This window comes from Chenopodium album, chromosome 6 (genome assembly GCF_948465745.1).
Source record: "Chenopodium album chromosome 6, dcCheAlbu1.1, whole genome shotgun sequence".
NCBI classification, from domain to species: Eukaryota; Viridiplantae; Streptophyta; class Magnoliopsida; order Caryophyllales; family Amaranthaceae; genus Chenopodium; species Chenopodium album.
The window spans coordinates 66,357,699-66,380,339 of NC_137839.1; the positions used below are offsets into that span (position 1 = coordinate 66,357,699).

The window sequence follows — 22,641 nt, forward strand, 5'->3', positions numbered from 1 at the left end:
ATTGTCAATTCCTAATCCACCACAGAGGCTTACAATATTAAACCGCTATAGATGGAGTCATGGAGAGGAGGAGAGAAAGCTCAAATGTGTAAGGAAATGTAGACGGGTAATAACAATTTGAAGTTGGACTGTTGGAGTACAAAATTACAAATAAGGGTACAAAGGTAAAACACATTTTGAAGGGTAAATAGGGGTACAAAGGTAAAATAAAATTTTGAAGGGTATAAAAGTCCGTGCACTATTCATAAGAACAACTTTCTACTTTTTATAAGGTAGGGATTAAACAAAGTTCATCTCCTCCCACCTAGCCACCTCCCAAACTCCACGGTCACCACCTCAACTGCCACCCTACCAAATTAAACAAACAACCACCACCTCACCTTCACTCTAAGCCGAAACCACTACCTCCAACCACTTCACCTAACTGCAACCCCCATTCCCACCCCACCCCACCCCACCTTAGTTGAACCTTAAACCCTAACACCACAAATTAAACCCTATTACGCAGCCGCTGCAACAGCCGCCACTAAACGAGCAACCACCACCCCCCTCCACTTCACCATTGTTCATAGCTAAGCAACCTGCAATAATCACCATCGCAGTAGCCAGATATTCAATACGACGGTGGTTGATAAGAGTACGGTTTCCATCAGCTTTTTCGAGTGATTTTGTGGGTTGATATGGTGATGGCCCGATATTCGTAATGATGATGGTTGATATGGGTGTAGTTTATGTTAGTTTTGTAGGGGGATTTTGTGGGTTTAGGGGCGAGTACGCGGATGATGATGGTGGGTTGGATTTCCAAGGAAGGAGAGTTGGGGATGGGGAGGAGATGTCGATTGGTTATTCTAATTTGGATGGTGGCGCAGTGGTGGTCATGTGGCAGTAAAAAGAGGGGCTAGCGTTTTTTTCATTTGGCAATGAAAGTTTCTATAACTACTTACCTCCGTTTTTTATTAGTTGATACGTATTCCTTTTTAGGAAACTTTGTTTAGTTGACACGTTTCTTTTTTGGGTAAGTTTATACCTTGCTTTCTAAGTGTATCCCACTTGCTTTATCATTCTTGTAGGGAATAAATTTCAAGCGTTAACCCCTAGCTTGAACCCCACTGTGATCATACACTTAAGTACGGTGGCGTCCAAAAGGGAAGAAGATAGAGCAAAAGAGTCGCCAACAAATTTTAGGAACTTGTAAACCGTTCACAGGGTAAAGGTTACACCCCTTAACGATCCAAGAGATCGTCAACTCCAATAGGTCTGGAACCATGACTGGTACTTCGGGGATGAAGGTACAAATCCAACCTAAAAGAGATTGAACTTGCCCTAATAATAGGCCTCTACTTTATTCATATCGTATTCATGTGCGCTTTCTGACTAACATGCAATCAATAGGATTAACCCTAAACCTGTTTATCTATGTTGGTTGAATATTAATGCACAAACAAACTATTATTGGCGATCACTTGAATTATAATCATATTAACCCTAAACAAGATTATTAATTACCTTATTAAGCGTGATTACAAGTACCAAATTCCCTTTAAACATGCATAAAAGGCGTGATCCAGCAATAACAATAAATATCATCAAGCAACATAATAATAATAATAAATAATAATCGTCATAAATAAAATAATAATCATCAAAATAATAATAATAATAATAATAATAATAATAATAATAATAATAATAATAATAATAATAATAATATTCATAATCATCATAAATTATGACAATCATAATCATGTTCATATTAATATTAAAGCATAATAATAGCAAGATCCTAGGCATGATACTAACAAGATTAATAACAAACCCTAGCATGTCACTAAGCAATAAAAATCAAATCTTTAACCCTAACATGATACTAACAATCATAAATATTAGGAAGAACATAGGAAGCATCGTAAAAATCATATTTAATATATTTGATATTATAACCTTTTCCCTAAACATGATACTAAGAATATCATAATAACAATTTAAACATGATTTCTACATCATAATATCAATTAAAACCATTAGAGTACTTACTTTGATGCCTCGTACCTCTTTCTAATAAAAAAATACACACGTTAGTAACTTCAAGGAAAATAATAATCAAAGCAATTAAATTAAATAATTGAAAGAGAGATTTGGGACCAAACCCTCAGAAATTAAATCTTTCACGTCTAAGGCGAAGGCAACTTCGAATTATGGCTAGGTGTTTCTAGATCTTGTGAATGCGGAATTTTGTATGTAAAAGAAATATTTGCAAAAGAGAGAGAAAGATAGAGATGGATGAATGAATTAAAAAGAATGAGAATTGAAAACTGATTGTAGGTGAATATAGATTAAAACTGGTTGTTGATGAATGAAAACGGAGTTTTTTAATACATTATTTATAGAGAAATCTGCCAAAAAGATAAAATTAACAAAATAGAGAATTGGCGCACGTAAAACAGAGCTGGCGCCAGCACCAGCTAATTGGCGCCAATGCCAGCGCCAGGCGCCAGGTCCTAGTGCCAGGCGCCAATGCCTGGCGTCAGGCGCTAGTCCTGTTTTTGACGCGTTTTCGAAAATAAAATAAATTTGGCGTACTGAAGGATAAAATCGTATCTTTTCCTCGAAAATGCTTTTTGATTTTAATTAAAACTCTAAAAAGTCAACAAAAGTCAATTTATCAATGCTAATTGAATTAGGATTGAAAAGAACCTTCTAGAAGAATCTAGAAGACTAAAACCATTCCTAATTGCATTAGGAATGATAAATCATATTAGGCCCTCCCCTAGATCATTGGGCCGCATATAAAGCTCAAACCGGGCCCAGTTTAGTAAATTGGCCATAACTTCCTCAATATTCATCGGAATTGGGCTTATAATATCATTGGAAAAGCTCTTGTCAAGCCCCATCCAACTACACCACTATTGGACCCATATCATGGACCAACCAAACTGGATTGGCTGTTTTCTTAAAATAAGTTTTCAAAAACAGAGAGAAGAGAAAAGAAATTAAAACTATCCGCAACACCAGACTTTCCACACTTTCACTTCATTCGATTATGATTCGACGTGAAAGGTACTCATCACCGGGCTTGGTTTTGGGGAGACACAAATGGGTGTCTATAGAAGCCCCCACTTTGACTGAGATTGGAGAAACGCAAGTTTTGAAAACAAAAGTCAAAGTAGCGATAGGGACGGAGAATGATTCAGAACGTTCTGCGATCCTAAATCACTCTTGTAACGCCGATACCTGCAAACTAGCGTTAGTTAAACACTTCTGCAAGCTAGAGAATGCCATCCCGCTTGAAAACTGCTACGCCTGTAACTGCTTCCAATATAGAAGACTGCTTCTCCTGAAACGATCCTCCTCCGCTATGATAATATTCCACGTCCAAGGGAATACCATCGAAAATTGCTTCTCTTGAAACAATCCTCAATTGTTTGTGACAACTCTCCATAATCTAAGGAACGCCACCTTGCTGTTTCGATGTTCACTCGTCTCTGAACAAAGAGCTTCCTTTTTTTTGATATGTTCACGCGTCTCAGAACAAAGAGCTTCTTTTTTTTTTTTTTTTTTTTGAATATGTCCACGCGTCTTTGAACGAAGAGCTTCTTTATTATATTCTTTTTTAATATGAACTTCTAAATGATGTGTCCACACGTCTCTGAACAAAGAGCTTGATAATAGGATGCCCACGCGTCTTTGAGCGAAAGAGCTTGAAAATAGGAGATCTTTGATGATATGTCCGCGTGTCTCAGAACAAAAGAGCTTTTGAATGATATGCCCACGCGTCTCTGGAGCAATAGAGCTTGAAAAGGAGTGTCCACGCGTCTCTAATTAAAAGAGCTTGATTGATGTGCCCACGCGTCTCTGGAGCAATAGAGCTTGAAAAGGATTTTCCACGCGTCTCTGAACAAAAGAGCTTGATTGATGTTCCCACGCGTCTCTGGAGCAATAGAGCTTGAAAAGGATTGTCCACGCGTCTCTGAACAAAAGAGCTTGATTGATGTGCCCACGCGTCACTGGACAATAGAGCTTGAATGAAAGGAATGTCCACGCGTCTCTGAACAAAAGATCTTGAATAATATGCCTACGCGTCTCTGGAGCAAAGAGCTTTGAATGGATATTTTCACGCGTCTCTGAACAATAGAGCTTTGGTACTTGAGCGTTTATTGCGATAATATTTTGAAGAAAATTTCCAAAGACCAACGTTTGTCGATCTTTAAAGCTTGCCTGAATTTTTCTTCCGCTAAAACCCGTACGTCGGTGTTTCCGTGATTAGGCGCTTTAAGCTAAGTGAGACGATTTTTCATCAGGTCGGCCACTTATTGTGATTGTAATCAAACCGACTACTTAATCATGTCAAATTGCTTATAAGGGCTAACTGGCGTACTAAGGAACCCAAAATTGTTGTATGAGGTCGAAATCACCTTTCTGAGAGGCTTCGAGCTCTGTCGTTGCTGAGATATCTCTGGCGACAAGAATTGACTCTGTCGCCGAACGCTGTGATAGGGTCTTCCCTATTCTGCTGCACCTGTATTTATTTTGACTATAGAACTTTGCCAATTTCTTTAATCATCTTAGGGTTGACCTAAGGTTTAATGTTGCTTTACTCATCGACTTGACACAACTCAAGGTATAAACTTGACTCGATATGATTGACTGACTCGAGGTTGACTCGACTCAAAGTGAAATGACACATGTGTTAGACTCAAATCAAAGTGATATGACACGACATGACTCAATGTGTACATGACTCGTGTGTGCATTGTGATGTGATCGTGCGACTCGAAAAAGCAAAAAATTTCCGTCATTTTTGTGGAGGGTACCGACTTTCTCGCGAAAAAGAAAGACGCGAAAAAAGAATCGAAAATTTGAAGATGCATATTGAATGATACTATCTCTCAAGGTGCAAGGATTAATTTATCCTAGGCTATCTCAATGGTTGACTCAATGATGAAAGTATTTAGGTAACTTAGGCACGGAGGCTAAGCACTTCATACTTCGTGATGCAACGATGATTGATAAGTGATGAGCGATGTGACAAGGCATGCTTTATGTTAAGATTCCATGACAAAGGGGTTCGTAAGGGAAAGTATATTTGGTCATGTATCTGTGCAGTGCGTGAAAGTGACACTTAAGTTAGGCCGCAAGAGCTAAGTGTGTGGAGAAATATTATTTGTTAAAAGAGTCAAATGGTGGTGACTCTTAGGCTAGGTAAACTAATGCTTTATGTTAAGATTCCATGACAAAGGGGTTCGTAAGGGAAAGTATATTTGGTCATGTATCTGTGCAGTGCGTGAAAGTGACACTTAAGTTAGGCCGCAAGAGCTAAGTGTGTGGAGAAATATTATTTGTTAAAAGAGTCAAATGGTGGTGACTCTTAGGCTAGGTAAACTAATGATGTAGGGATCAAGCCCCCAAGTCTAACTCTAAGTGAATAGGGATGAGCATTGGAGATCCCATGATATGATCATGGTGTAAGTGTGTGAATATGAATATGAATGCATGTTTATTATGGCCGCACCTCGATGTGAGGTTGGCTACGTATCCGTTAGGAATCAGGCCGAACGTAGCTCTAGCCGAACCTCGCACAAGTGTATATACCTCAAAAAGGTCTTTTTAAGGGTTGTAACGTGGTTAGGCTAAAGGCTGAAGAAGAAGGGGATAAAGGCTCAAGACCCTAGATAAGCCCCCAAGGTGTGCAACCTTGCTTTTGAATCTTTGTATTTTAATTTTATGCTTGAGTTCCTACTCTTTTTTATCTCTTTTTGCTTTAGCATTTATTTTGATAAGCGTGGGCAATCCTGATCATGCGGTCTATCACTCACTTGGCATTCATATTTCTCAGGCACGGTACCGAGCACGATAAGAGACGCAATCTGAGACGTGTTCTTATCAAAAACATTTTCATATCAAAGACATTGGAACACTTACCCTTTTGTACACTTTTATTTATTTTTTGCTATTTTTAATCTTTTGAATTACTCAAGCTTTTATGATATTGAAAATTGCATAAGTTACACACCATCCCATCCCAAGGTTAGGTGGATGTAGGTCGAAAAAGAAAGGTTTATCGTTAGACGAGGCTCAAAGTGGTTTATGAAGAAAGGATTGTATATTAGAAAGGTGAAAGGAGATATGATGTGGCTACAAGGGGTGCCTCAAATCATTGGTATACCTTGTGCTTAATTTGACATGGATTTTTTTTTATTTTTTATTTTTTTGATGCAATGTAATGCAGTGATCATATGCAAAGAAATAAATGCTCATTTTATTTAAAAAGTAAAGGGTAAAAATTAAACTCTAAGAAATAAATTCAAGGAGGATGAAGGGTACCTATGCTAGACTTATTAGGGAAAGGGTTTGAAAAAAAAGAAGAAGATCGAAAGCATGAAATCTTGATTAGAAGCTTGCCTTGTGCATTTGTTTCATCATTACCCTCATTTTTTTTTTGTCAATCACATGACTCAAACTCGATTCAACATGCATGGATGGAAAAAGGTAGGAAGAATGAATATTGTGATATGGAGAAAGATGATGTATATGGAGAGATATGAAAAATTAGGAATAAAATGTACTCCCAACTCAAATGACGGAAAAAACCGACTCATGCATGAACCTAAGACATGGTTATGGTGACATATACTCAAAGTGTGTGCTAAGACTAGTGAGTGTAGGTGACATGTTAATAATCGTGTCATGACCATGTGGTTAGACTATGTGACTAGACTCAAGCAAAGACTAAGTTTAGACCTCACGTATATGCATTAAACTGGACAGACTGTGGTATTTTAGTCATAAATTTTTATATGTGACTCTGATTGAAATCAAACCAGTGCCAAATTAAAGATAAAACTCGGGGCTATAGATCCATAGGTTATGGGACTCGTAGTTCTTCCTAGAACTCCGGCTATGACCAAAATAATTTGACGTTTGTGCAGTATACGGGAATAAAAATCCGGGTTGACTTAAAGGGACTATGACTCGATTTTAGGTATATTTTTTAGCTCAAATTAATTAATTAATTTAACAAAGTCCTTTACTCATTAATTAGTTTATTTAGACTTAACACAAGTCAAACAAACGGGTAGGAAAAATCACATAGAGTATGCACAACAAATAATGCACAATTAGTCAAGTAGGCACAATGTGATGCAATGAGTTTGCAACCTAACCATGGCTCTAGTTCTCTAAAGTTCGGGACATGGGTTTAGTCAATAGAGGGTCCATGGTTAATTGTCCGGATGCACTGCGCGGAAGCCTAACCGTGAAGGGTTGGCGCGAGTGGATGGGACACCGCGAGCTTTAGAAAAACTCGCTTCCATGGTTTGGTGAATTCAACATCTCGGATGTACCCTTTGTTGCACGGAGCGTTCAATCGGGTAGATGGAGCATGAATTCCAAGAGGGTTATGTCCATATGTAGAACACATATGGGTTTCAGAAAAGTGAGAAAAAATTCAATCTGGAAGTAGGATCGAGCAAACAATCCGAAAAACCGGTCGAAATTAGAACGCATATTTCTTGCTCGGTATTGGGGGAAATTGGCGCAAGCAAACAGAGACTGGCGCCAGTTTTTAACTGTAGCGCCTGGCGCCAATGCTGGCGTCCGGTGCTACGGCTAAAATTTTGGCGCCAAGCTCTGGCCCCTGGCGCTACTTCCCACATGCCTCAGCAGCTTTCTGTGCTCGATAAAATTTTCCAGTTTCGCGCGGTGTTATTTTGGTCCTAGTTGTGAAAGATATTTCTCAAATTTCCTACGTGTAAAATCCTATGTTTTTAACTCATTACGGATGGTCTTTCCAATGAGAACTTTTTTATGCATATGACAATAATGTTAATCAAAATTACGCACATGAAATACTTAGAACGTTTCGAGTCTCATCCACTTATTCTAAATCATTGCCGAAACAAATTCAGGAATTAAAATAGAAATCGTCCCCAGTGGAGTCGCCAAAAACTGTAGGGAATAAATTTCAAGAGTTAACCCCTAGCTTGAACCCCACTGTGATCATACACTTAAGTACGGTGGCGTCCAAAAGGGAAGAAGATAGAGCAAAAGAGTCGCCAACAAGTTTTAGGAACTTGTAAACCGTTCACAGGGTGAAGGTTACACCCCTTAACGATCCAAGAGATCGTCAACTCCAATAGGTCTAGAACCATGACTGGTAGTTCGGGGATGAAGGTACAAATCCAACCTAAAAGAGATTGAACTTGCCCTAATAATAGGCCTCTACTTTATTCATATCGTATTCATGTGCGCTTTCTGACTAACATGCAATCAATAGGATTAAACCTAAACCTGTTTATCTATGTTGGTTGAATATTAATGCACAAACAAACTATTATTGGCGATCACTTGAATTATAATCATGTTAACCCTAAACAAGATTATTAATTATCTTATTAAGCGTGATTACAAGTACCAAATTCCCTTTAAACATGCATAAAAGGCGTGATCCAGCAATAACAATAAATATCGTCAAGCAACATAATAATAATAATAAATAATAATAATCGTCATAAATAAAATAATAATCATCAAAATAATAATAATAATAATAATAATAATAATAATAATAATAATAATAATAATAATAATAATAATAATAATAATAATAATAATAATAATAATAATAATAATAATAATATTCATAATCATCATAAATTATGACAATCATAATCATGTTCATGTTAATATTAAAGCATAATAATAGCAAGATCCTAGGCATGATACTAACAAGATTAATAACAAACCCTAGCATGTCACTAAGCAATAAAAATCAAATCTTTAACCCTAACATGATACTAACAATCATAAACATTAGGAAGAACATAGGAAGCACGTAACAATCATATTTAATATATTTGATATTATAACCTTTTCCCTAAACATGATACTAGGAATATCATAATAACAATTTAAACATGATTTCTACATCATAATATCAATTAAAACCATTAGAGTACTTACTTTGATGCCTCGTACCTCTTTCTAATAACAAAATACACACGTTAGTAACTTCAAGGAAAATAATAATCAAAGCAATTAAATTAAATAATTGAAAGAGAGATTTGGGACCAAACCCTCAGAAATTAAACCTTTCACGTCTAGGGCGAAGGCAACTTCGAATTATGGCTAGGTGTTTCTAGATCTTGTAAATGCGGGATTTTGTATGTAAAAGCAAGGTTTGAAAAAGAGAGAGAAAGATAGAGTTGGATGAATGAATTAAAGAGAAAGAGAATCGAAAATTGATTGTAGGTGAATATAGATTAAAACTGGTTGTTGATGAATGAAAACGGAGTTTTTTAATACGTTATTTATAGAGAAATCAGCCAAAAAGATAAAATTAACAAAATAGAGCATTGGCGCACGTAAAACAGAGCTGGCGCAACTAAAACAGAGCTGGCGCCAGCACCAGCTAATTGGCGCCAGGTCCTAGTGCTAGGCGCCAATGCCTGGCGTCAGGCGCTAGTCCTGTTTTTGACGCGTTTTCGAAAATCAGATAAATTTGTCGTAATGGAGGATAAAATCGTATCTTTTCCTCGAAAATGATTTTTGATTTTAATTAAAACTCTAAAAAGTCAACAAAAGTCAATTTATCAATGCTAATTGAATTAGGAATGAAAAGAACCTTCTAGAAGAATCTAGAAGACTAAAACCATTCCTAATTGCATTAGGAATGATAAATTATATTAGGCCCTCCCCTAGATCATTGGGCCGTTTATAAATCTCAAACCGGGCCCAGTTTGGTAAATTGGCCATAACTTCCTCAATATTCATCGAAATTGGGCTTATAATATATCGTTGGAAAAGCTCTTGTCAAGCCCCATCCAACTACACCACTATTGGACCCATATCATGGACCAACCAAACTGGATTGGCTGTTTTCTTAAAATAAGTTTTCAAAAACAGAGAGAAGAGAAAAGAAATTAAAACTATCCGCAACACCAGACTTTCCACACTTTCACTTCATTCGATTATGATTTGACGTGAAAGGTACTCATCACCGGACTTGGTTTTGGGGAGACACAAAATCAGCAATCTTTGGATGCAAACATGAATCCAAAGATTGCTGATTTTGGTTTGGCAAGAATCTCCGAGGTTGAACAAAATGGAAATGCCACCACCAGAATTGTTGGAACATTGTAAGTTATATATTTATTTATTTTTGTGAGGAAAATTTTTAATTTCCCTTTTCAAAAACTTTTTCTTTTTCACATACTTAAGTAAATAAAATTAATAGTTTTCATATTTGAATTATTTCGTATTACATAAGTTGAAAAATGATAGAATAAAAAATTGTCAAAAATAATACGACATTTAAGCAATATCCTAAAATTTGTAACAATCTTTTGATTATTAGAAAGTACTGAAACGACTTTTTCGGACATTTGCCAGAATCGGACGTGGCCGGTTGATAACTTGTGAACTAGCTTAAACGAGACTGTCACATAGTGATTGGTTAGATATTTTAAATGCCAGCTCCCCCATGGCACGGTACCATAACCCCTAGCTCAACAACCACAACATTTCTTACCCACTCCCTTGTAGGGTGTCAAAAGCACACCCAACCCGACTCGATCCGAAATATATCCGATTCAGATTTGAACTCGCGTGGACATAATAATTTAGTATAACTCAACTTTAAAAATTTACCGACCTGACCCGACCATATCAAACCCGATACGATTATCCGAACTGACATCCTTGCCCTTGCTAGTAGATTACTCTTCTTCCTTGTCAGAACCAACCCCCTCCTCGCCGGCAATCATTGATGAAACCCCTTTTCCACTCACGTACACCATCACCAGTCTCCTCAAAGCCCAATGCACCCTAGCCATTGTACCATTTTAGAAATCAGCGCACCCATCCTGAAACTAGAGGTGATAAAAAAAATCGGATTTGGGTCGGGCCTTAACATAATATGTTATGCTCAAAGCCGCAAAAAAGTAATAGGATTTTTGTGCCAAAACGGGTGTTTCAGGCTTTTTCGGCCGGGTTATGGCTTTAACTAAATATGCGTTTTAAGGCTTGCCCAACCCGCCATATTTTCGAGTCAGACTGGATCGGGCTTATATTGATCACCTCAACCCAAAACCCAACCCTACTCATTCACCCTGAATGGTCAAGAGTATGGCTGTAGAAGGGAATGTTAGAAAAATTACAATTCAGAAATAAAACTAAATAAATAAGAACAATAATCAAACTAAAATAGGACGATTTAACTATGTCCTTGGGATAATATTAGCCCTCTAATATATATGCTGTTGAGATCAATGATGATAATTTACCCCCAAGATTCTCTCAAAATAATTGCCATTCAATACTAAATTATTAATTTAATTAAATAAATGAAAATTAAATGGACGGACAATCTTCATTCCGTACACACACACGCCACGTGCCTATATGCTAATTGTTAAGTGTTGATTAATAGTAAATATACTAGGTTAGTCACCATATAATATTTGTTTTGCTTATTTATTTGTATGTAATACATATTTAAGAAAAACACTAATGAATCGTATGCCTTCTCATTAGATTAAATTAAGCTATTACGAAAGATATTATATTAAATATAGAGTATTATAATCATATATTATACTATATGCTTCGTAATTTAAATAAAATTTAAAACTTATTTATAAATACGTCTTTATATATTTTTAAGCTTACTTAAAGATATATATTTTTATGTCTATATACAAAGAACATAAATTACTATTGACTAAGGTAGTAAGTTGTGTGATCTTGTATCAATGAGGTTTAATATTCAAAACTTGTTGGTTATTTTTTCCCTATTAACTAATAATGACATGGAATGGAATAATTGTTGAAAATGCTAGTAGTGACATGACATAATACTAATTAAATGGTGATATGTCACAATGCTAGTGCATATTTATGATGTGACACATAAATGTTTTTTGGCACGTTTTTAAATATATAAAAGTATAGATTAGTTAGTTAGTTATTGAGAACTTTTTTTTATTTACTATTATTGACAAAAGACTTCTCATCTCCAAGCTAGCACTATAATTCCCACTAAGGACAACACTTTGAGCAACGTGGGATTTCGGTTAACCTTCACCTTCTTTCAAAGTATCTAACTAGCTAATGTGACCGAGTTGACCCATAGAAGATTCTAAGATGGTAGGATAGTTCATCTTATTTACTAAAATCATGTATGGGTTTGATTTAGTATTTTGGTTGTTTAAATTTATAGGTTAAATATACAATTATATCAACTCTATGAAAACAACCATTTTAATTAAGATTTGCATTTTAATTAAGGAAGCAATGGCCCTCAACAACCAATGTACGTTTTATTTTGTTCTAAATATACATACAAGACACACAATTTACATTTTTGTGTTATTATTGTTTTAACTTTAAGTGAAGTAATTGTTTATAATGCCTTGTAACGGTTACATGGCTCCAGAATATGCAATGCATGGACAATTTTCCGTGAAATCAGATGTTTATAGTTTGGGTGTTTTAGTTTTGGAGATTGTTTGCGGTAAGAAGATTAGTGCAAGATTCCATCCATCCACGGGAGACCTCTTGACCTATGTGAGTATAAGCTGCTATTTCATCAATCATATGGTATTTGATTTAGTTTCAAGATAATTAGAAGATCATAATTTAAATTCTTTCTTTTTTATAGGCTTGGAGATGTTTAACTAAGGATAAACCATTGGAATTCATGGACCCAACTTTGAAAGATTCATACTCGAGTGCTGATGTATTAAGATCCATTCATTTAGGCTTATGGTGTGCGCAAGAGGACATAGAAGCGAGACCAACCATGTGTAAAGTTGTCGTCATGCTCAATACTGATTTTGCCAACGACACAATGCCTATACCTCAACGCCCTCAATCTTTTATTTATAGTAGTAATGAATCATCTCTTGTGTCGAGGTTTAGACAACCTTCAACGACGACATCAAGCAGTGCTAATAATAAGCCAACGTTGTTTTCTGAAAATCAAGTTACAATTAGTGAGTTGCATCCAAGGTAATTCTGTAACTCTGTTGTTGAAGAAAATTATTCAAAGTAGATTTTCAATCCAATTACACTGTTAACTTTTAATCAAAGTAGATTTTCAATCCAATTACACTGTTAACTTTTAAGCATCTACGATACATATATAAACACTTTCCTTGTATGTTTTATGCAGCGGCCATCAGCATTTAGCAAATGTATTTTGGTTGTATTGTGTATTGTCTAATGTTCGTATATCTATATTATAATTGTAGAGTGGTTTTTCCAACTTTTAACCACAACACTCCAAAACCCAATCTCTCAATTCTCATTCACTCTTTTTTTTTTTCCTCTTTTGTTTGCCCTATAAATAACTTCCACATGTCTTTTTAAAAACAAAAATAAAAACCCTCCAAAAAAATTTCACTATTATTTTTCCTAATAACACACACTACCCCAAAAAACTACCTACGTTGTCCAATTTTTTTTTAGAAACACCAATATTACAATAATTGCACATTTTTTTTTCCAAAATTACGTGCACTTTTTTTAAATAATATCGCCACCATAAGTTCCACTATTTTCCTTTTTAAAAATTCTTCTAATTGTTTATTTATATATTTTTAAATCAGCTAACTACGGGCTTGTTTGGCACTGTTTTTTGTTTTCAATTTTTTGTTTTTTTGAAAACAAAAAACCAAAAACAGGAAACAAGAAAAAGGTGTTTTCACTTTTCAGTTGTTAGTTTTCAATATTATCATGATTTTAATGGGTTTGTCTAATTTTTGTTTTATTATATGATATATATCATATGAGTTTGAAAACCAAAAAACCAGAAAACAGAAAACCACAACGATGCCAAACGAACCCTACCTTATTATTAATTCAATAATCATCGGAAAAAAAATATATACATAATGTTTTTTGTGCGACAACACTTTTTTTTTCCAACAAGCCAGCAGTGGCACTGGAATAAGTATAACCCATTATAATATTGACGGAGCAACCCCCTATAACACAAAACGCAAAACCCTTATAACACTGGCAGGATAACAACTATAACGCTAAACGAGTAACCCTTAAAATATTGACCGAATAATCCTTATAACATTAACAAAATAACTTCCATAATAGCTAGCTACACGGTGTATTCAGCCACATAAAGGAGCAAGTTACTATATCACAAACAACTTCACGTATTTAAAATATATTTTGTTATTAAATCTTTGTAATATCTTTCTATAAAATATATATCCCATGCATTTTGCACGGGTACACTCTAGTCTAATATATAATTTAAGAGTTTTTTTTTTTCAACTTTCACTCATAATACTCCAATTCTTGAATGGAGAAATTCTATGCATTCTCTTTTTTAAAATTTTTTTTTTTAATAATTACCTCTTTAACTTCCATTACAATAACTTCCATTTCTCCATTATTTCAAAACAAAACAAAAACCAAAAAAAAAAAAAATCTACAACTACCAATTAATTTTTCCTTTTAAATATACATAAATGCTGAGTTCTCATGCATTTATTTTTTTTATATTATTTTTTTATAAATTTAAAATTAAAAATAAAATTTTTTTTTTAAAAAAAAAACAACAATTACTACCCATTCCACAAAAAAAAAAACAATAACTACCATCCCACAATTTTATTTTTTTTTTTTTTTTTGTATTTTTTACAAGGGAATATTACTAATATTACACTTTTTTTAAGTATACTAATAACATTTCACTTTGTGTTATTTTTTTTAACGTAGTATAATAGATGACACGCAGTACCACGAGTATATAGTTCATTTATCAACAATTCACCATAACACTCAAAATCCCCAACCATTCGATTATATGTATTTTTTTAGGAAATACATACCCTCCAGACAACTTCGACTTCTCTAATAACCAAAACAAAAAAAAATATATACAACACGTTTTTTGCGAAACTGGTCTCATCGAAAAACTGTTTGCAGAAGAAGAGAGTAACTCCTACATCACTGAACCAAGTTACCCCGGTAACCTCTATAGCTTTGACAAGGTAAACCCCATAATTACTTGCCACATTGCGTGGCCACCGACATATAATAGTAGACCATGTTCTTTTAAGCTTTTGAGCAAGGCAAAGAACATAAGATTTCAGCATAGCAATTAGCAGGGAAAACCAAGTGTCAACAAATTAATAATATTCAGTAGAGCAGAGCTAAGCAGAGCAGACCAAAACACAAGTCCACAGTAGCTCAAAAGAACAGGGTCTAAGTTACAACATTAAAATCAACTTCCCGTATTCTAAGTAAATTTTTTCTTATAGTATATATTTAATATCTTTCTAATATAATATATATCCCGTGCATTTTGCACGGGTACACTCTAGTTTATAGTTATATTAAAGACATCATTTGTTTGTATCTCGTAAGCTTTGTGTTTGTAACGAACAAACATGGTGTGTTATTTATTAATTGTATAATGTTGATGCCCTTTAGTGCAAACACTTTGAAATTAAAGGCCTAGACTACATGTGCTATAATACTATAACTTTAGAGAACGGTCAAGTTTTAAACCTATTGTTAATCTCTCTAGGGAGTGATAATAAATGAATGACAATCAAATTTACATAATCCTTTTTGTCTTTGCTTTTAGATTCCATAAATACATATTGTTGTAACGGATGTGAGAAAGTATAAATGAAAATTGCAAAACATATAACACACAAATTTATGTGGTTTACAATAATGCGTTGGCTATGTCCACGGGCAGGCAAGAGAAAAAGCTTTATTGATCTTGAGGAATGTAGAATTATATATTTATAATATATCATTGGTGACTAGAATTATACCTAAGTGGTATTTATAATACTCTCCTGAAATAAAACTAATTTGGGTTAAAGCTCAAATAATAACCACTGGAACAAAAATCGTGCGCACAACTACACGACAATGTAACTTGAATCACGTGGCCGTGTATATCGTAGATCAAAATTAGTGTGCCTTGCTACAAGGTCATGTACCCTGAACCACACGACTATGTGACATGTCTTGTAGTAGCGAAACTACACGACCATGTACCATCACTACAAGAAAAAAGGTATTTTTCGACGGAAAAAATCTGTCGGAAACAATGCAAATTTAGTCGAAAAAAAGGTTCCGACGAAATTTTGTCAAAAGTTGTTGTCGGAACTCCTTTTGTAAGAAATTTGGTATTTTCCAACAAAAATTTCGTCAGAACACTAATATTTTTGACATACACATTATTCCGTCAGAAAAGTTGAAATGTCCGACAAATTTGTATCCGTCAGATATTTCCAACGAATTCAACAATTCCGTCAAAATATATGTGCTTTCCGACAGATTTTTCCGTTGGAAAAGGTTTTTTACATCGGAATATAATTTAAAAAGAAACATAAACTTCTACAAAACCCTACACGTTTACACCTCTTCTCTCTCTCTCTGTCTTTCCGTTTCTCTCTCCTCTCATTCTCCTCTCTCCTTTTTTCCCTCTATCTCCTTCTCTCTTCTCTGGTTTTCCTCTCTCCTTTGCTTCTCTTTCGTTCTCCTCTCCTTCATTCTCTCCCGTTCTTCTTCTCTTTCTCTCCTCTACTTTCCTCGCTTTCGACCACCTCGTATCTCCCACCACCACCAGCAACACTAACCATTGACATCAACAACAACACCACCAACACCGACATCAACAACAACAACATCACCAGCATCAACATCAACAACAATTTTTGTCTGTTTTCGCTCTTTCTCTCTCTTCACATGCTGAAAACTTCAGGTCAAATTTGACCATGAAAAGATTAAAATCTAATTTCGAGGTTATGTGTTGTCGAATTAAGCTAGGTATGTATTTCTTTTTTTTTTATTTCATTTTGTTGTTTTATCGATTTTTTTTTTTTTTTTTTTACAATTTATGGTGGTTGGTGGTTTCTGTTGGAGTTTAGGTGTTGGGGGTTTGGGTTAGGATTTTAATTTTCTTTCTACAATTTTTTTTTGTTAATTTTTGGTGGTGATTGTGGTATTCGGCGGCCATGGTGGTGGTTTTAGGCGGATGGTAGGGTGGTGTGGTTAGGTTGGGGAGTTCAACCGAATTTGTTAGAGTTAGGGTTTTAGATCTGGTCTTGGGTTAGGTGGGGTAGGTTAAGGTGGTGGGTTTGGTCGTTTTGAAAGGAATGGTGTCCTTCGAACAACATTACTATTTCGTTAGTGGTTCAGAATTATTAGAAAGCTAATATATTCAGTAAGGTCAAGTGATCAGAATGCCTGGGTGGAGGCCGCTTCTGATCAGTAATATTAACACATAACTAATATTAATTGTTTATGTTTATGGTTTTATTTATTGAGAGTGCGGTCTTGTTTTTGGATTTGTTTCCGCGGTGAGTCGGACTCACCAAACCCCAGCAACGGTATCGGAGCCTCGCTCGTTTATTTTTAAAATCATAATATATTTCAAGGTATTTTTATGGCTTAATTTTTCTGGTTTTAAGTTGCTAATATAATTAGATTAGTAGCTCGTTTTATCCATTTTAACCTCGTATTAGAGCTGACTTCAGCTCCCGAACCCAGATTTTGACCCAAAATAGTGAATTTTGGGTGGAAAAGGCATTCTGAAAATAGTTTTACCCTATAAGGACTTGGTTTTAAGCCAAAAATCACCAGAAATGCATTTTTCGAGGGGTTTTTCGTTTTTACGAAAAATTTTAAGTCTTTCTAACCTTGAAAATTAATTGCATATTTATGGTGGTTATGTAATTGGTTCAATACATATTTTATATGCAATTTTAAACCTCTTTAGGCATGATTACTTGGTGGTAATTTGTGTTTGAAAGCTTGGTTTTATTTTTCACATAATTGCAAATTGATTGAATTAAGTGAGAAATTGTTGTTCTTTGAGGCTTCCAAGTACTAAAGATTCAATATTTTATTATGTTAAGTGATTGAAACTTTGAGTTACTAAATTCCATGAATTTTTGTTGAACTTTGTTCATTTAATCATTTTTTAGTTAATTGGAATCATAAATTTTGAAATTTGTGATAGAAATTTGTTTATCTTCATATTGGAAGATATAATTTTTCAAGGATTCACAAGTATTGAAGTTGAAATCTTTATTGAACTTATGTTCATTTTTCCAACTCCCTTTTATTTTGTCAAAACTCAAGATTAATTTAAATTAATTAAATTAATAGTGAGTAATTTCCTTCTTATTTTTGTTGCACCAAGTTAAACCAATTTTATTAGAGAATGGTTCTTGGAATAATTTTGATTTTATGCACTTGGATGAATTTATTTAAGTTGAACTTGTTATAATTTTCATTTTTCCTTAAAATTAATTGATTCTAAAATTAATTTAGTAATTGATTAAATATATCACACAAAGTCGGGATTTTTCCTGAAGCATGAGCATCAAATCGAGGCCTAAGAGCCCTAAGCATGCTCTCGGCCAGTCGGGTTGCTCACGCAACCCACATGGGGCTACCGAGGCTACCAGGTGCCTCAAAATGGTGCACATGCGCGTGGTGGCTGCTGCACGTGCAGCCCTTGGCGCACCATGGCAGCCTTGTGGCTTGCCGTGGGTAAGCCGCCTAGGGTGCTTGCATTTAAGCTTACTTGAGGATTTTTTTTTCCATAGCTTGGTACATCATTGAGGGGAATATGCGTAGACATTGCTTCACAAGCAATGTGGTGCAAGGAGATCGTGCGAGTTGTTAGCACTCCAAATCTTAGTGCTAGGCACTTGGATATTTTGGACTATGTAAAGTTTTGCTTACTTAGCCGTTTTAATTATTTTAATTAACCTTGTTTATTTTAATTAAAAATTTTGGAGGCTAGGCCTCGGTTTTTGAGCGGCATTGGCAAAATTTATTTTGACAAATTTTGGGTTCTACCTGCTTAATTAATTGGATTAATTAAGATGGATGCGGAATTAAGTGGGAGCTTCAACTATTAATTGCTTGTTTACATAATCGGTTAAAACAACTTTGACTAGTTTTAATTAGGCGTGTTAATCGGATTAACCACCTAGATTAGTTACTAGTGCGGGCGTGTGTTTTATGCATTGTTACTTGTTTATGGTTGTAAAATGCATGGGCCATTCACAAATAGTGAATGGATGAATGGAATGTATATTCTCTCACAGGTTTTATGAAATGGCAACTAGTGGAGTCCGATTAGGATAGAAAATACGGACTGCGATCCGTGATGTATTTTTGTAAATCTAAATACGGTCTGCGTACCGTTGATTATTTTTGTACCTTAATATTTAGATTAGTCCTAATCGTAGATACTAGTAGTTGCATTTATTTTGGTCAAGTCTTGGAAGATGAAGCCATGAAGTTGCAAACGAAGACCTGTTGAAGATTTGAAGATCTCAAGGGGTCATGCTAGTTGCCAAATGCATCTTTATTTATGTTTTTCGATATATATATGTTCATGTATATAAATTATATGTTAGATGCATGTTTAAGATTTCAAATGTTGTGATGATGAATTAAGTTTACATAAATCAACCAACATAGAAACCTGATGAGTCTATTTTATATATAATTTTATTCCCCGTCCCACGGTCATATATGTGCTTATTTGAGCTCTATGGAGCTATTTTAATTACTAATATACGTTTTCTAGTGTTTTTGTAGAGTTGGTATTATTTTGTAGGAATCTGCAGATTTATTATAATTCCCGAGTTTATTGAGCCACTACAAAGATATTAGAATCATATCGTATTTTATGACCGTAATATTTAAAGCCCAAGTTCGAACTAATTAATTTTTGGTTCGTTTGGTTCGTCGGAGTACAAGAGTATTGTTGCAAGTTCAATACTAAGATATAAATAAGAGAAAATTTAAGGCCCAAATAATCAAGGTCCAAGTTGTTAAAAAAAATCAGATCAGTTTTGAATAACTGACTGGGCCCGATCGTAGCTGATAATTTCGGTTTGCTAGTTTGTAATGTCAGCTACTCGTTTTAGTAGGCTGACATAGAGGAGGTCAGCTTTATTGCTTTTCTTTAGTATTAGCTGTAGTTTTTGGTTCCGTAACTTCTTACTTCATATTAGTTTTTAATCTTTAGCTTAGTATTAATTTTGTCTATAGTTTTTAATTCTTAGATTATTACGCCTACTACTAAAGATCTTTTAGTTTTGTTATTTTCTCGCTTCGTCTTTTTCGTCTTGCTAGTTGATATTTTTCAAGCTTTAAATACTCTTGCTTTTCATTAGTTTAATGATTATTATTATTTTTATTTTCTTTAATTGTTGTTCTTGTTATTAATCTTGCTTTATTTAATTGTTTTTAATTAGATTAGTTTTAATTATGTGTGAGTAGTTTTAATTCTAGGGTTTATGGGGATCCATAATTAATATGAAGCGATAATTTGTTATTATTGATTATTGGTATTGCATGATAATTTCCTATTGAATTGTTTTAATTCTTTGCAATTAGATTATGAATCGAGCATATGTAATTTGATTGTGAATGTTTAGCAATATTGAATTGATAAATCGAGCAGATGTTAATTTAATGTTAAAGGCTATTTTTAATAGGAACTTAGATCTAGTAAATTGCGAAAGCCTGTTATATCAATGTTGATTAATAAATTACGAGAGCCTGTTAATCATGTTATTTGTGCAATGTTAATTATTAATTATTATGTTTTATCCCGGAATATTAATTATTGGTGAACCTGTGACCCTAGGCCTTCTTATTATCGTTTTTCACCCTAAACTTATTCTTCGTATTATAGAATTTATTCCCAAAAATATTGGTTACTTAGATAATTTAGATTATAATAATTAATTAGGAGTAAAAAGACTTGTTTCCCTGTGGAGTTCGACCCTACTTCCCTATCTACTTTAGTTAGAGGACTTAGGTATTTACTTCTGATTAGGGGATATGACTTTATCCTATCAAAATTTGGCGTCATTGCCGGGGAAACGGTTTTATTTTTAATTCTGATTATTTTTGTAGTCTAGGTTATTTCTTTTTGTCTCAGAGAACGTTAGTTCTTTGAGGCAGGTCTCATATTTGCTTTTAGTTTTTTTTGTTTATGCCCAGGTGTTCCAGATCAGGGTACATCCCATTCGATCCTGAGATCGAACGATCCTTCCATAGACAGAAGAATTTCTACAAGCAAACACTGGCGGATTCTAGTGATAATAATAATCACCGAGATCCTCCAACTGATTCTAGCGATTCTGAGGTATCATTAGATCCAGAATCAGAGATGACGGCTCCAAAGAAGCTTAGTGATTACTCACAACCAAAGCTTACAGATTTTCCACACCTTACTCCCACTCCGGCTCTTGATGGGGTATAGTTTGAGATTAAACCCCAATTTATAACGATGATAGAAAGGAAGCAATTTAGTGGAGCTAAGGGTGAAGACCCAAATCTTCATATTGCATACTATTGTCCGTACTGTAATACCATCAGGCAAGCTGGGGTCACACAAGGCCAAATCAGGGAGATTCTCTTTCCTTTTTCTTTAACTGGAAAAGCCAAATTATGGTTTAACGGTTTAAATAGAATTGCACTTGGTATAACTGACTGAGAAACTCTTGTTTTGAATTTTTATAACAAGTATTATCCTGCAGAGAGAACAGCTGTACTAAGGAATGCTATTCAGAACTTTGCCCAAGAGGCCGATGAAACTCTATATGAGGCTTGGGAGAGGTTCAAGGATCTACAGAGAGAATGCCCCCACCATAATCTGGCACAATGACAGTTAATCCAAGCCTTTTACAATGTACTTGGAAATTCATCTAGATCCATTCTAGATTCTGCAGCTAGTGGGAGATTCATGAATCTTATTGTGGAAGATGCAGGACAGGTTGTTGAAGAGATGGATATTCATAATTCCCAATATGGGAATCCAGAGGGTTTGCAAACAAGGGAAAACACCAAGTCGATTCTATATCCTTTTTGCAGACACAATTGACTTCTATTAGCCAGAAACTAGACATTATTAATAATTCTAATTCATCTTCCGTTGCTAATGTTTCTGCTATTGGTACTAACTCTACAATATTTTGTGAAAATTGTGGTCTTGTAGGTCATTGGGCATATGACTATAGGAGTTCAATTGAGAAGATTAATGCTTTTCAAACCTATAAGCAAATTAGTCCATACTCTAACACCTACAATACATGGATGAAAAATAACCAAAATATGTCGTACAATAGTACGAATGTGCTTAACCCTCCACCACAGGTACAACAACCACAACAGAGGTGCTACCAACCTCCACATCAGAGACCACAACAGGTTGTTACTCCTCCATTTGATTCTGGCCTATCAGAAATCAAAACGATGTTAGCCAATATGCAGAAGTAGATGCAGAGTAGAGATGCGCAAATTGACTCATTAATAGCACATAATAAAGTAATAGATACTCAGATTGCGCAACTTTCCTCTACTATGCAAACTCGCCAGCAGGGAGCCCTACCATCACAGCCAGAACAAACAACAGAATACGCAAATGCAATTACTCTGAGGAGTGGTTCACACTATGATGGGCCTCCTATGCCCAAAGATGATGAACCTGCTACAACAAAAATTGCTAATCTTGATTCTGTTAAACCAAACAATGTTGTTACTAGCCCTGCAGGGCTACAGGGTAAAACTAACTTTTCTGATAATTCTTTGCAGGGTAAACCCCAAGATAAGAGTGTAGATGTG

The 22,641-nt window shown here is 34.9% G+C and overlaps 1 protein-coding gene and 1 non-coding gene across 2 annotated transcripts in view; one reads left to right on the plus strand and one right to left on the minus strand.

The window, feature by feature from the left end:
* Window positions 1–22,296, plus strand: part of LOC145637081 (cysteine-rich receptor-like protein kinase 10) — an 87,277-nt gene extending 64,981 nt beyond the window's left edge. The window contains exons 7-11 of the mRNA XM_081688592.1: window positions 729–871; window positions 10,027–10,132; window positions 12,413–12,561; window positions 12,656–13,005; window positions 21,840–22,296. Coding sequence (XP_081544718.1) covers window positions 729–871; window positions 10,027–10,132; window positions 12,413–12,561; window positions 12,656–13,005; window positions 21,840–22,296 — 1,205 coding nt within the window. The remainder of the gene's footprint in view (window positions 1–728; window positions 872–10,026; window positions 10,133–12,412; window positions 12,562–12,655; window positions 13,006–21,839) is intronic.
* Window positions 21,569–21,675, minus strand: LOC145637413 (small nucleolar RNA R71). The gene has a single exon (XR_014114201.1). It is a non-coding gene; the product is annotated as a small nucleolar RNA R71 (small nucleolar RNA).
* Window positions 22,297–22,641: the final 345 nt, after the last annotated feature.